Below are 16463 nucleotides of genomic sequence, written 5' to 3'. Positions count from 1 at the left end.
GGGTGCACTGTGTGAAACAAAAGCGGTGACACACCGTGACACATGGTGACACACCACACCTTCCATGTTGAGATTTTTGTTTTGTTTGCTTTGAGGGAGGGTTGTGGGGGGGGCAGATATGGAAGAACAGGGAGATGAGTCGGACTGGAGGACATGATGTGACATTCATAAATAAGCAATAGAAAGTAAACTAGGAATGAGAAAAAAAAGAGGGGGAGGAGGAAGGAAAGGAGGAGGAGGCAGGAGTGATGGGGTGCTTTTATAACGCCCACTTGGAGAGTGAGAGATAGTAGGGTCCTATCGTGGGTAGCTTGCTGGTTACCCATAATTGGTTGGCTTCAGGCCAATGAGCCCTGACTCAAAGGAGGCAAAGAGTATTCCTGAAATACTCTCCTGGCTTCCACAGACACACATGTATCCATCCCTACACTCATGCACACACATGAAAAAAACCTGTGATACAAGAATCTGAAGGAAATAATCCTCAAGTGTTTTTTTTTTCTTTTGTGTTCTTAAACAGGACTGTGGTCCCAGAGTGCCTGTGACCCCTCTAAAACTTAACAAAACTTTTGTGGAAGAGACAGAGTATAAATCCTTAACAAATCTCAAGGGGTCCCATGATGAAATGATCAGATGTGAGCCCCCCATTTTCTTAACTGATATGTGAAAATACATTGTAACTACTTGTACAATAGTGGCTAGCCTGTTTTTTTTTTCTCCCCTCAAATGTCCAAACACTCCTTAAAAGTTTCCAATTATACCATCTGATAAGCAATTCATAAAATTGGGGACCGGGGATAGCAACAATTTCTCTAACTTGTGCTATGCTGACTGCTTATTTTGGCTGAAGTTATTTAGCGTTTGGTTTTTAAGAGAGGATACTTTGTCTTCTCTTAGCTGTTAACTTAAAAATATGAAAATTTGGGAGTTAAAATAGCAATACAAGTATTTAAGAAATAAAATACAAAAAAATCTCTCTAAATGGATGCCAGTTGGATAAATGAAAATTTCATTTATGATGTTTGTTTGTTTGCTTGGGTCTCCCTTGTGGTGCTCTATAAGCCCAACACACCTCAGGAATGGTCCTCAGCACACCAGGAAAGGACTCAAACTAAACCCATGGCTTCTGTGCCCTTCACCCATCAACTACGTTCCCCACAAAAGGGAACACCAAATCTGAACTTGGTGGGCGTTGATCCTCAAACTGCTAGGAATGGTCCCTTGAAATATGTTAAGGATTTACATGCCTTCTCTACCTCAAATGTTTGCGTATAAACATCTGTTTAAGTTTTATATTATATACCATTAATACTGGATCCTCACTGGGACTCCTCTCAGATATCCTGTCATTGCCCTGTGTCATGGGGATCCTGCAGCTTTGGATCTGCAGGACTGGCTCCTTCAGAAGTAGCCCCTCCCTCTACTGTGTCTCAGGAAGGTAGCCCCTCTACTGTGTCGGTCCCTGGGATATATCAGTGGGCATTGTTCCCTGACAATCTAAGTTCTAGTGGAATCAGTTGTTCTTAGATCTGGATCAAGGGAACAGAAAGACATTCCCAGCCCTGGAACAGGGCTTTTGGGCTTGGCTGTACATCAGAACCAACTGGGGATCTTTGAAGGAAAAAAACAAAACAAAAGAAAATCAGTTTAAAGTGTATTGGGTTCTTCCACTATGTCACCAAGGTGGAAAGGAACCCTGGCTCCAGCCACGTGTCATTAAGTATTCTAAGGGGCTGGCTGGGGAGATGCCTACGTGGTTAAGAGCATGTGTTGATCTTGCAGAGGGCAGAGGTTTGGTTTTTAGCACCTCCATGGTGGTTAAAACAATCTGTAACACCAGTTCTTCTAGGACAGTGGTTCTTAACCTTCTTAATGCTATGACCCTTTAATTCAGTTCCTCAGGTTATGGTGACCCTCAACCATAAAATTATTTCATTGCTACTTCATAATTGTAATTTGCTACTGTAATGAATCACAATGTACATCTGGTACACAAGATGTCTGATATGTGACCTCAAAGGGGTCAGGACCTACAGGTTGAGAGCGGGTATTCTAGGAAAGCTGATACCCTCTCTTCTGACCTCTATGGATAGCGAATATGTGTGCTGCACACACACACACACACACACACACACACACACACACACACACATGCATGCACATACACAAGACAAAAACATCTAAATTTTAAAGCACCGTTTAAAGATCAAATTTCTCACAGGGCCTTTGCTTCAGAAAGTCTCCAGGCTGTCCAAACCGCCCTCCTTTGCCGGGTCCATCACAACTGGGGACAGTGAAAGATGAATGCCACCTGCCGCCCTCTGAATTTGGACAGAGTGACTGCAAATCAAAAGTGACTAAGTGCAATTGAATTCTACAGCAGGAGGAAATTTCATGGGAAGCCTGGTGGCGTCTGAGTAGAGCCCATGGCTTGGCTCATCTGGTAGCGGCCTTTCGTGGTGGATCTGCTGAGTACTGCGGGGTTTGCCGGATGCTGCCATGAGGGAAGCTGGCTGAGGGGTGAAAGGAGCCTGTGAGGTCACTGCAGCTCTTCTACAATTATTTCCAAATAAAAAGCTTCAAGATAAAGTAACGGCAGAGAAGGAAGAGTTGTAATCAATGCCGCAAACTGGTTACCAACAACATTCAGTATTCTCGGGCCTGAAGTTTTACACTGTGGGCTGTGCTACTTTATAAATAAATACCAATTTGGGGTGGGTGGGGCTAGAAAAACTTCTAGCCCCTCCCATGGTCCCCCCACCCCGTTTCCTTCCCTCTTTTTCTTTCTCTGAGGGTTCCATCTAGGCCCTACAAATGCCATCACCAGAATTAACCCCTGCAGGATGGCAGACAACCTATAACCCGAGAGCCCCGAGATTCCTAAATCTGTAGGACACCCCTGCTGCCCCGAGAAGGGCTACTGCTGACCCTTGAACTTGTACCTGAGAGTGTGACCTGCTCTGCTGGTGATTCCTGTGTCCAGAAGCACTAACTAGCTTTTTCTCTGCCTTTCCACATCCCACACTTATAGAGTAGCTTGCAGCCACTCTGCGGGTCTGAATCCTGCTTGATTTGAACTGAAATAGGCAGGTTGACATGTTCTACCACAGCTTCCACAGACCAATGTGACGCTACTGTTGCTCTCTCTCTCTCTCTCTCTCTCTCTCTCTCTCACACACACACACACACACAGACAGACACACAGACACACACAGACAGGCAGACAGACAGACACACACACGCACACGCGCACACGCACATGCGTACGCGTACACACACACACACACACACACACACACACACACACACACACACACGGCAGGAGGATGTCATGTTAGCCCTGGTTGGCATGCAGAGGCAGAGAAAAAGCTGAGTTCATGCTTCTGCACATAGGAATCACTGACCCAGAGCCCCACCAGGCAGGAGTCCAAGGGGCAACCTTTGTGCTTCCCTTTCTTAAAATGATAAGGAGAAATGTTCCCATTACCAAAGAGGCCCAGAGATGTATGTAGGCCCAGGTATTATCAGGCCGTGAAGGACTGTCCCCTAAGTCACCCTGGCCCTTGTCTAATTGGTCTCTAAGAGGCTTGACTCTCTCTAGGACTGACCCCTGCCATAGCTCCCCTAGTACACCAGGCACACCTGCCAGTTCGCATCAGGGACCAACAGGTGACCCAGTCCTTTCCACGGGTCCCTGCTGGTGGCCGGCCACTGGCGCTCTGGCTGGAGATGCCCTCACACTCAGATCTGGGAGGAGGTGCTGGAGGCTGTGCAGTGTCAAGACCAGCCAGAAGGACGGCTGTGAGTTCCTGCTATGGGGATGTGATGCTCCTCTCAAGAGGGGTTTCTCTTCATGTGCATACATGAATGAATGCACAGACCCCCAGGGAGGCTCTCAGGCCAGCAGAGAATCCAGAGAACTCAGCTCTCAACTACACTGGCCTATAGGATGGCCATTAGACTCTGGGGTGTGTCCCTCCGGCCTCTGAGGTGTGGCTTTTATGGCCCCCCTTCCCCTCTTCATCCATCTAATCAATTGCTCTTGGCTATCAGGACTGTGGTCTGTCAGCACACAGACTTCTTCCTCTCTGGCCTAAGATAACACGCAAGCTCTTTGCCTCCTGTAGACTCTGACGGGAAGTCTAACTGGGACCGTCCAGAGTTCACAGTCTTCTCGAACAGAGTAAACTAACTTGGGAAATGGGAACAATGGGGCTGTGATTAATTGAGACTAATGGTTTCCTTCCAATCAGTGGGGACAGCATGGAGAGTAATTAGGGGGCTTCTGGGGATTCTCAACAGGGAGGGGAGAGAATGTGTGTTTGTGAAAGTCAGTTTTTCTACACGCGTGCTTGTTTGAAGCATCTCTTTATTATCTGCCTGCCCCTCTCCTGGTCTGCTGGTGCAGGTCCTTCTAGACCAGAGAAGACCAGCACGCCCGCCTTCCGCCTCTGCGCCGTGGGCCCCAGCCCCACGGCTGACCTTCCTCCTTTTGTAAGTAAGTGGTGGCTTTGCACTTGCCACTGCTTCTGACCACAGCACTGCCCCAAATGTCACTTGTATGTGAGGTGCACATGTGTGTGTACAGGTGTGCATGCATGTGTTCACATGTGGGAGTCAGGATAGTGTGTGTATGTGTGTGTGTGTGTGTGTGTATGTGTGTATGTGAGTCAGGATGGCATGTGTGAATATGCATGTGGGAGTCAGGATGGCATGTGAGTGTGTGTGTGTGTGTGAGAGAGAGAGAGTAAGGATGGCGTGTGTGTGTGTGTGTGTGTGTGTGTGCATGAGGGAGTCAGGATGGCATGTGAGTGTGTGTGTGTATGTGTGTGAGAGAGAGAGAGAGAGAGAGAGAGAGTCAGGATGGTATGTGTGTGTGTGTGTGCATGAGGGAGTCAGGATGGCATGTGTGTATGTGTGTGTGTGTGTGTGTGTGTGTGTGTGTGTGTGTGAGTCAGGATGGCGTGTGTGTGTGTGTGTGTGTGTGTGTGTGTGAGTCAGGATGGCATGTGTGTGTGTGTGTATGTGGGAGTCAGGATAGTTTGCATTTTGTTGTTTTGTACTCAGTCACTGCTTGCCTTTCTTCTTTCTTTTGGAAAGTTTAATTGCTTTAGTTATTACTTTTATGTGCATGTATGTGTGGCTGTCTGTGGAGGCCACATCATCTCCTGCAGCTGCAGTTACTGATGGCTGCCAGGCCCTCTGTGGGCGCTGGGCACCAAGCTCTGGCCCTTTGGAAGACCAGCAAACACTCTTAACTTCTGAGCTACTTCTCCAGCCACCCCCCCCCCCCCATCTTTCTCAAGATAAGGTTTCTCACTGGCAAATAGCTTAAGCTGGATAGACAATGAGCCCAAGAGGTTAGTTTGCCTCTGAAGAGGAGATGACATGAAAATCATAAAAATATACATTTTGTAGGCTTATATAGACAGCCTACAAAAATCAAATTATTGCTTTATCCTATGATAGCCTATTGGAAGTCTTTGTCTAAAAAGGAGTGTGCAGAATTAAAATGAGTTAAAATTTTATTTAAGCATGCTAGTTTCTGCCAACTTGCTCACATTCTGTCTCCAGGGAAGGCAAAAAACTTGCCAGAGCACCTCAAGGTTATACAGTAGATCCTGTTTGCTAAGAAATAATTATTGTTGTTAGGTTTTTTGCTTGTTTTGGTTTTTCTTTGTTTTTGTTTTTGAGACAGGCCCTCTCTAGGTAGCACTGGCTGTCTTGGAACTCAGAAGGATCTTCCCACTTCTGCCTCCCGAGTGCTGAGATTGAAGGCATGTGCCACTATGCCTACTAAGAAAGGATCTTTTTTTATTGTCATTTCAAATGTTTGTATGCTTTTCTAAAATGTCTACCTGTAAATTGTTCATGCCTGCAGTTTCTGTTGCTGTGGGCATGCCTTATTGATGGGAATTCCTTTTGGTGGGCATGGGACTCAGAGACTATCCTCAGGTGGCTGCACTGTCACCTGACTTTTAAAAGCTGTAAGAAATTATGGAGGAGTGCCAGACCTTTCCAAGCATTAGCCCGGGTTCCTGCCCACCCCTAAACAAAGAAGAGCTTTCCTGTCTCTCGGAGTTAGTGGGTGATTCTTTGCTGGTTGGGATTTCTAATACACTTCTTACCTTCCCTATGTTGGGATTACACGTGTAGTCGACCAAATTTGGCTTTTATTTTTCAACCTAAATTCTGGGGATTGCAATTAGAGCCTCATGCTTATGTGTGGACATCTTATCAACCCACAGATCTACAAGATCAACTATAGCCAAGTATAGACGCATAAGGTCACTCTCCTGCTGACCAACACAGAAGCTGCCTAATCTTGCTTTGGAATCCATCCTACCTTCATGGTCCCACCTCATTCCTGGGGTCTGGACTTGACTGTACTGCCCTTCCTAGCCAGTAGCCTCACCTGGGCGTATGAGCATTTAGGAAATGGTGCCCATGATTCTAAAGTTGTAGAGGGGTGTGTGGACATGGATACAGACAGAGGAGATTTAGGGAACGTTTGTTTAAAGTAGGTTTGCTTTGTTTTGTTTTGTTTCCCGGTGCAGGGTGTTGGGAAGCAGAGTTTGAAGAACATGGGCAGACAGGGAAAGTGAGAGCAGGCTCTCTGAGATGGCTATCCCAGAGAACACTGAGAGGAGAACCTGTCGGGAGAGGTGGGGACAGGTGTCTAGGCCTATCCAACAGGGGGAGTCCTGTAAGGTACCCAAGCCGGCACCTGTGTGACAGACTTCCAGACTGAACCCACTTGTTTCAATTCCTCCTGCTGAGGGAGTATTAACATCCCTTAGACATTTGTCACCCAGTCACAGTGGAACCAAGGGCCACACATGCCTAAGTGGTCCCTCAATTTGACCCCCAGTTCCTAGCTTATTCTTGCTTAAGAATTTGGGCTGATCATCACTGAACTCTTCAGTAACAGTATAGTGAGAAATTAAAAAAAAAATCATTCAGTGAACCTATCCCTTCTTCCTTTATTATAGAACACGAGGGGACAGACAAAACTGGAAGGCGGCTGGAAGCAAACACAGTTTTATTTTACATCAGTTGGGTGCTATGAACTCTGATTTCGTCTTCTATTTCAGCTTAGAGTGTGAACCCGCCCATATCATCTCTCACCCTGAATTTATCATCAAGTCCACTTCCTGTTATTGTTACTCCAACACTGGAGAGAAACATTTACTTTCCAGAAGTTTTCATTTAACCTTAATGAAGACTAAACCCATACAGACCTACTTTTTTTTTAAAAAAAAAAAATAAACATTTCAGACATTTGTCTGAACACAAGTCTGCTTGGTTAAAGAACATTACCTAATAACTTCATAATATTAGCATCTATCTAATTATATCCTTTGGCCACTCCAGGCATGATCGCTGGCTTTTGAAATTCAGATGATGAACTTGGATTGACCCTGCTGCCCCCACGGGACCCAAGTGGCCTGCAGCCGATTTTGCTGTGCACAGCTGAGAGAGGGTGATTTCACATCCTCTCTTTTGTTTGGGGGTCTGGGGGCTCAGGACAGCACTTACGTCTCATCTGTGAATGCTATTCCAAAGTATTCCTTCTCCTTCAGGTTGAAATGAGAAGCCACGAGGTCAAGAAGCTCCTTGGCCAAAAGCTTGGGCTGGAAGAAGAACACAGAGGGAGAAGATTAACTCATGAGAGACTTTCGCTAAATCACGCCATCATCTCGGGTCTCTCGCATGTTCTCGGTGAAATGTTTGAAAACTCAGGCACACTACACAAACACAAATGACTTTTGTAAAATCCAAAGAGGGGCTTGGATGTGGTTCAGTTGGAAGGAAGATTCTTGCCTGGCATGCACAAAGGCCTGTGTTTAATTATCAGAGCAGGATAAAACTGGTTGTCACGGTGCATATACACTTCACCAGGTTCCATGAGAAATAGAGGCAGGAGGATCAGAAGTTCACCATCATCTTCTGCTACATAGCAGATCTGAGGCTAGCCTGGGCTACATGACACACTCACACACACACACACACACACACACACAGAGAGAGAGAGAGAGAGAGAGAGAAGAGGAACAGAGAGAGAGAGAAAGACTGAAAGGAACAGACCACTAGGATACCATTGTATAAAACAGCCAAGTAGAAGGTCCAGGCAGCAGATGGAGGCTCTGTAAGGCTGGTTCTGTCAACAAAATGGCACTTTTGCTCTTTTGTCCAGCCTGGTGACTTTTCTTCCCCACTTTATACTGCTCTGACAGGAAGAGTTCTTGATCTATTTAGCAAACACAGGCAGACCTTCCTATTCTTAGGGTAAGAATTCAGAATACTTTTCTGAGAAACCCAGTGTAATCAGAAAATGTTGCTAAGCTCAAATACATTGAATACGAATACCAGAGTTTAGCCACACATGGCTACAGGTGTGAGCTGGGGCTGCCCTGCATGCAGGCTAAGACAAAATGACAGACTTACTTAAGACTACGAGCTCTATCTTTTGTCGCTAACTTGCAAGTTTCTGGAGTGTGGACTTGGCATATGACAACCTTGCCTTGCTACATTTAGAGGCTAAATACACTTGCTCTGGTGTGGCTGCTTCTGCCTAGTGAGCACATAGATAACTGGGGATGGCTGCTTCTGTCTAGATAGCTGGGGGCTCTGGATCTCCACATCCTTAGAGGAGATTGTAGCACATAGCCTGACCCAGGGAACCGATCCGGATGCAAAAGTCAAAGCACAATTTTTACTGAACGAAGACTACATCCATACGCTGACCTGCATGGTGGGTCAGGAACTGTGTCTCTTCTCTGTGTGGTAGGTACTGTGCTAAGCATTTTTTCACACTGTTTAACCTCATAATCGTAAAGATTGTCCATTGTGCAGGGCAGACACAGGCCCAGGGATTAGGCAGCTGTTTCTGCCTCCTCCTCCATCAGTGACCATCAGCTCAGAAGTGAAAGCCACATAGAGCCACGTGGGTTTGAAGTGAGGATAACACTTCCTTCCCTGGAAATGAGAGACGGATGGGAAACCCCACCTTGATGCACTGACCACATCTAATGCTCTCTGGTTCCGTTCCCAGCGCACTATATAACCTGAGTCTGAACTAATAGAACATCCAAGATTGGATGTCAAACCTTTCTTCCCCGATAGGAAGAAGTCCACACTGAGAATGCAGAGGGATGCCTGTGGCACATCTCAGACCTTTGCAAATGAATTATAAAAGATGCCACAAGATTCGAGTTCGGACTTGAGCGCCCCTTGTGGGATGTGCTCGGCTGTGCATGCCGCTGTTGCTCCCAGAAGATGCTGGGCTGCATTTAATTTATGGGTTGCGATGATGCAGCAAATTCACTGCTTTTATGACGCAGTGGATCATAATTTATCCATTGGAATGACTGCCACCCCTTTCAAAGTGACCACAGTCTATCTGCGGTGATGCTTGCTGTTTCTGGAAGTATTTTGAGCTGGGCACTGGGTCATACACCTGTAACTCCAACACTTAGGAAGCTACAGTAAGGAGGAATGGGGCATTCAAGGCTAGCCTGGGTTACGCAGCAAGAGCATATGTTAATATCATGTTGTTTTTTATTTAGGATTATCTTTTTGACTTGTCCTGGGAGCATGTGTTCGAGTTAACATCCTTGCCAGCAAGACTCCTCCAGCACTCAGAATGGATTTGGATTTTTGCAAATGTTAAAAGTCCAGTCTAGTGGGTGTGGGAAGGCGGTCACTTGAGTTCAAATCTGATGGCAGGGAGGGGAGGAGGACTGGGGTCTCACTGGGTCAATCTGACATCAGAAAATGAGGTGCGACTAAGAAGTACTCACTGTGAGTTCTTGTAAATGATGGAGGGGTAACCAACACACCCATGGAAAGGACAGCCGTGAGATTTCTCTCTCTGGGAAAAGCATTCCAAAGATATCCAGACACCCTTGTGGAGTGTAGTGAGCTGAATGAGGAATGTTCCCCACAGACACTCGTGTTTGAGCGTTTGGTCCTCAGCTGGTGGTACTATTTGGGAAGGTTATGGGACTTTTAGAAAGTGGAGCCTGGCTGGAGGCACACAGCACTGGAGGTAGGTTTTAAGGTTTTATAGCCATGTCCTGGTCCCTCTCTTTGCTTCTGATGTGTGAATGAAATGTGACCTCTCTGCTTCATGATGCCAGGCCAGCCTCATGATCCCTGCTGCTGTGTCTTCCCCACTGGGATGGGCTGTACCCCTGCGAACTGTAAGCCCAAATAAACTCTTCTCTACATTTGTTTTTTTCTGGACAGAGTGTTTTATTACAGCAACAGAAAGTAACAAGTACATATATGTATGTATATATATGTGTACACACACACACACATATATACACACAGATACATATACACACATACATATATATTCAGTAGGAGAAAAGTACTCATTAATTGTAGAAACAGGAGAAAATGTGGTGTGCAGGAAGGGAGTTACAGGACATGTGGAGGGCAAGGGCCATGCTGAACAGGCATGAACACTTGTGCCTTTCACCTGGTTAAAGACAGAAATGAACACATGGAACCACTTCAGTTGGCATTCACATACATCTGCCAGACAATGTCATGCTGTGCAAAGGACTTGCTGAGGCATTGCTACTGTATCCCAGGCATAGTTCTGAGAGCTTCCGTGTGTGCTCTCATTGTCTAAATGACAGAGGACCACCAACCAAGACTCAGAGAGGGCATACAGGGTGTTCTCAGTCTTAGCAAGCCAGAATTCAAAACCAAGTCAGGATACACACAGTGGAATATTACTCAGCCTTGAAGAGGAACAAAATTCAGATATATGCTACACGAATGAACACTGAAGCCAGGCTAACTGAAAGAAGACATAATAAAAAGAAGATGAATGCTACTATAGCTCACTTGCGTAAGTAACTAAGATCATGTGATTTCACAGGACTTGCCAGGGCGTGGAGAGGGTGAGGAGGCACATTTGATGGCTACAGAATTTCTGCTTCAGATTCTGACAACATTTTGGGAACAATGGCTCTTCTTTGATTCCACTGTGCATGTAGTTAATGTCCCTGAATTGTATTTATACCAAATGGCTAACGTGGTAGATTTATGTGTATTTACCCCATTTTAAAAGAAGGAAACAAATAAAAGCCCTAGCCTTCCTCAAAGTGGTAATCTTCCTCCGCATCCTACCTGGGCTGACTCTACTACTTCCTGGGTAAGAGGTCAAGCATCATGTGTCCTCAGGGAACTGTCTGGGTGAGGGCTGGGATGCTGAGTCTGAACCAGCACCCTGACCTTACAGATCTATACATCATCGCTGTGCACTTAGCTAATGTGAATCTCCCTCTGATGTCTAAGCCTCAAAGCTATCGAGATGACTTAACACAATGAAAAATGGCTGCCCTCTGGGAACCTTTGAAGGACTTATCACTCTGTAACCAAACAGCACAAGCAGCCACAGCATGCTGGGGATGACAGACCTGCCCCTCTCTGGTGATCTCTCTTCCGTATACCCTTGTGGGTGAATATCTGCTGAAACAGGAGAACCGTCAACTGCTTTTCATGAATAGCATTGCAGAGCAAAGGGAAGAGAGTCCCACCGTGGGGCACCCACAATTTAAAAATGGAGGGAGCACAGCTGGGGAGACAGAGCCTATGAGGTACTTGTCTGCCTCCCAAAAGCCATGAGGATCTGAGTTTAGTCTCTAGAAGGCAAGTATAAACGCGTGTGAGGCGAGTAACCAGAATGCATTATATATGCGTAGGACAGATATATATGTCAGATATCTAACAATCAAAGAAAGAGTCACACCAAGCAACTGGAGTTCAGCAAAGAAAATAGACCCCAACACCCTGAGATGTCTACTGTATGTAATTAACTTTTCTCCCGTTAAACTAGAAAATAGTAGCCATGAGAAAATGGAGGGGGTAAAGGTAGGGTTGGAGGTGCCTGCTTGTAATCCAGGTTCAGGAGGCAGAGACAGGAAGATCCTTATGACTCAAGGCCAGGCAGGCTAGAGTATGTGATCAGCCCCAAGTCCATATGAGAAACCGTGTGGCAGGTGCCCAAGGATTGACATGGGACGTTGATCTTCAGGCTCTAAATGCACACACACACACACACACACACACACACCATATATCTATACAACACACACACAATATAGCAAAAAATAAAAGTAGAGGGATCAGATCAGTGATGGGGAGGTAATATAAGATTCTAGAAGACACTGATGTTGTTACTGTTTATCTTAAATCTTCATAGAACCCGACACGTGTCTTCCAGTCATCAAGGTAACAAGCAACAGCCCAGCTTTTTTCATCCCTAAGAGGCAGAGCGGCACCCAGCGCCTGAAGTTCAGTACGCCTCACTGAGACCATGAGGTCCTTGGTTATCACCGTACAATGGTGCATCGTGCCCGACTCTGTCACTGCATCTCCATAAAGTCTGGGTCATCGACGGCATCAACGTCTTAACTTCTCCATTCTTGCAGAGGAAGATAGTATTCCACCTTGACATGATGGTGACGGAGGGCGACGGAGGAACTACAGCATTCTGGAAGTTCCTTAAGCTCCTCTGGAGCGAGGTGCCTGGTAGGCAGACCGCTCTTTGGCTGCTCTGTACTCAGAAGGGATGTTTATAGAATCCTGCTGATTGTAATTTGCCAATTACTGGTGCTGTAAACATTTGCGGAGCCTCGCAGGGATCTGGCTGGGAGAGAGGCCAGAAAAGAGGCCTGTAGCCCCACGGAGTTTGATGGGACAAGCAGGGGAGAGGCCGGAAGGCATCATGGGCAAAGCAAGCCCTGCAAGTCCTTGGTCAGCTACGCTGCTTTCTTCAGGGTCACGGGCCATGCTCGTGGGGGAGTAAGTGAACTAAAGACGGGCTTCCTCTCAGTCTGTATTTAACTGTATTCTCTTACTGGCTTTTCCTGCCTTCCCTGTCAAATTGCTTCCCTTTTTATACCTGGATGACAACCTGTGCAAATGTCCTCTGCAATCTGATTGGCACATTGGAGGCACCACGGTGCTAAAACTGTCACTTTCCAGAACTAAGTTTGGACCTCGGCACGGCTACCATGTGTTAGAGGTTGGGGAGCAGCTGGTCTTTGTTGCTCTGAATTCACTACACAGACTCATGTGAGGCTATAGGGTGCTGGCTCCCATGGGCATGTTCACCATATCCAGTCTAAGGTCTCAGTTTGGGTCCTGTGAACTTCCTGCACTTCCCTGCTTCTTCCAGGAGATGGATGTGGCCCTCATGATCAAAACAGCACCGGGGGTGGGGGTGGGGGGGTGGGGGGCGGGGGGCAAGCTGGGAAGAGCTCACTTGGTAAGGTGCTTGCCACATAAACATGAGATCCTGAGTTTGGGTTTCTGGCACCCGTGTAAAAGCCTGGACATGGCTGCATGTGCCTTTAACCCCGGTGCTGGGAAGGGAGACTCACCTGGGCCTGCCTTCAGCCAAGATTGGGGAATAACTGAGGAAAAAACTCAGCGCCAGCCTCTGGCTTCCACATGTGTGTGCGTGTGTCCTGCACGTGCATCTCCCCTTGCATACATGCCTGCGTGCATTTGCGTGTACACACACACACACACACACAGCCTGTAAGCTGGATGGAGTTCTAGGCACTGCCGCATACCCATCATCTGTCTGGAAATCGACTGTCCACAGCGCACACTTTGGGCTTGACAAGCACTTACTTCCAGACGGACGGCCATGGACAAGCGATCAAACCTCTGCCTTCTGCCTTCTCATCGGTCAGATGATGGGGTGCATTCAGTGGCATGAAAAAGTCTAGAATATTCTTCTTTACGGTACGATGACATCAAACTGCTTCCTCTCCTACAAGCTACTCACCCTGTGCACGTTCATTCAAAGACTCTCACGAGTTGGTAAATCTTGTCTGTCAACATATCTCACTTTTCTTAATCTGGAGCCAGCTGCTCAACCCCACTGCACCTGAGTTTCCGCATCTGTGAAATGATGATGTGACTGTACCCACGCCACAGGCTTCACGAGGGTTAAAGGAATGATGACTTATGTAAAGCACAGTGCGTGGCATGAAGTGAGTGTTACACCAGCCCATTGTTATTTCAGTATTTTACTACTGTACTTATAAAGTACATATACTATACATATATATTTATGTTCCTATATGATACTAATGACATTATATATATATATATGAAATGACTATATATACATATTTACATGTGTATGTACATATTTGTATATAGTCATCATATATGTATGTATATGTATGTATGTGTATGTGTATATGTATATTAGTCACCAGGTCTAAATGCTAGCTTGATGGTTGACCACACAATGACAGTAATTCCCATTTTCCTAGTCAACCCCACCCTTGCCCAACTCCCTTTCAAAATCTTCATTCCCAAAGCTCATATTCTCAAGGAGACCCTTTCTGTAGAATTTTCCATGTGTCTCATTCTCCCACCGCATGGCTGCATGGCTGTTTTTCTACATGGTGGGTTACATGTGACATGATTTTATGGTGCCCTGTAATGTGCTGAACAGTTACCCTTACAAGGTAAGTCCACGAGCCATCAACTGAATACATCACTTTACACTGCCAAAGAGATGATTAAGGCACTGCTGGGGCAGCGGGCTGTATGTGTGAGCTCCACACATGTGGGGGACACGTATTGCGTGTCCATGTACCTATAGAGAACAGAGGTCAACAGCAAGTCCTCAGATCAGTCAGTCTCTACCTTAGTTATTTTTCAAAGATTTATTTTATGTGTATGTGTGTATGCCAACTCATTTGTACGTATAGTACGCACACACGGTGCCCACGGAGGCCAGAAGAGCACACACACAGATCCCCTGGAACTGGAGCTGCAGGCAGTTGTAAGACACCTGACAGCTGAACCCTGTCCTCTGTGAGAGCTGCAGATGGCCTTACCCTCTGCGCCACCTCTCCAGCCACTCTAGATTCTCTGGCTGAACCCGCAGCTCACTGATGAGCTGCGCTAGCTGGCCAGGGAGCTCCACGGATCTGCTGGTCTGTACCCTTCCCCACGACATGGGAATAACAGAGGCACACTGCTGACTCTGGCGTTTACAAGGGTGGAGATGATCTGAATTCAGGCCCTCATGCCTATGCATGAAGAACTTTACCCATGGAGAGTCATCTCCCCACACCTACAGTTAAGGCTTAAACAGCATGATACGTCTCCTTATTAGACAACTTCTAACATAACCATTCCTAGAACAAGGCATGAAGACAGAGGCTGGAAAGATGGAGGCACAGAGGTCAGGCCGTGCTAGCTCCCACTGCAAGCTACACAGGGTTGCAACTAATGCTCCCATCTCTGGAATTTTAGGAGCTATGATTCTACCAGTTTCAAGACCCCAGCTTTGTTGTTTAATGTTTTGGTAGCCACAGGAAGCCCCTGTCCCCAGATTGGGATCCCAAAGATCGGTTCTACACCACCCATCCTGGACTGCCTCAGTGTAGGGAGTACAGGATCCGGCGGCTGCCTGCTTTGGGAGTAATTTGGAACCTGAGCCCCTTTGGAAACTGGTTCTGATGTCACCCTGTGCATAAGGCAGGTGCGCACAACCCTGCATTACTTGTTAGCATAGGAGTAGCTGTGACTCACCCAACGGACTCGTCCCCCCAAAACATTATTCCCATAGGGCACCATTAAAAAAAAAAATTCAAAGGAATTGCCACTTCTAAGTGAATTACATTTTTTTAAAAAAATAGAACATCTAAAGCGACCATGGCTCTTCCTTGAACTTTAGGAGAAATCAGACTGGTGTCTGAAGGCAAAGTCAGCCATTCTTTGCCTAGGGTTTTTTTTTTTTTTAATTTATTTTTATTTATTTGTATCTTCTTGAGACAGGATTTTCACTTTGTAACCCCCATCCTTCCCCCAACCCCTAATAAGAAATCAGTATGAAGAGGACTAGAAACCCTTTTCCATTAGGGCTTCATCCAAATACCAGAGCATGCACAAAATACAAATGGGAGAGGTGGGTGCTGTGTATATGCCCTGTAAAGGCTCAGGGTCCCCAGGCCTGTTAGTTCATAGGCTCCTCCCACGCTTGGGAGTGTTCTTCCCTTCTTAGTAAGATGTCTTTCTGTTTCTAGCCATGCATCCCTGGTGCCCAGGACACATTAACCTGAAGGCAGGTGCTCCTGAAACACAGACCACAGCCTCGCACTGAGGGAATCTTTCCCTTCATTTCAAACGTGAGCCTCCAGCCTGAGCATGCTCTCCCTGACACTGGACTATCTCACCCTCTCTATGATCTCCATGGCTGACTTAAAGGACACGCCCCACCCCACCCCACCCCATCCCCCATCTCGTATATTCCTGGCAGCTCCTGAGATTTTCAGCATACCTGACTTGTTTCCCCCTCAAATTTCAATGAAATCATCCCTGAACTTCCCTTAAAGTCTGTTTTGAAAAGCTTTTATTAATAAGACTAAGAATTCCCCCCCCCCATACCCCCAAAGGAGACTCTGGCT

At 46.5% G+C, this 16463-nt stretch overlaps 1 protein-coding gene across 3 annotated transcripts in view; it reads right to left on the bottom strand.

Annotated features, from left to right (window-relative positions):
- Frmd4a (FERM domain containing 4A) overlaps positions 1 to 16463 on the bottom strand; it is a 219105-nt gene that overhangs the window by 133082 nt on the left and 69560 nt on the right. For all 3 annotated transcript variants that reach the window (XM_052157216.1, XM_052157217.1, XM_052157214.1), the window contains exon 3: positions 7540 to 7634. In XM_052157216.1, coding sequence (XP_052013176.1) covers positions 7540 to 7634 — 95 coding nt within the window. The remainder of the gene's footprint in view (positions 1 to 7539; positions 7635 to 16463) is intronic.

The sequence above is a fragment of the Apodemus sylvaticus genome, chromosome 14, assembly GCF_947179515.1.
Source record: "Apodemus sylvaticus chromosome 14, mApoSyl1.1, whole genome shotgun sequence".
Taxonomy (NCBI): domain Eukaryota; kingdom Metazoa; phylum Chordata; class Mammalia; order Rodentia; family Muridae; genus Apodemus; species Apodemus sylvaticus.
This window is presented reverse-complemented; position numbering and strand designations above follow the sequence as displayed.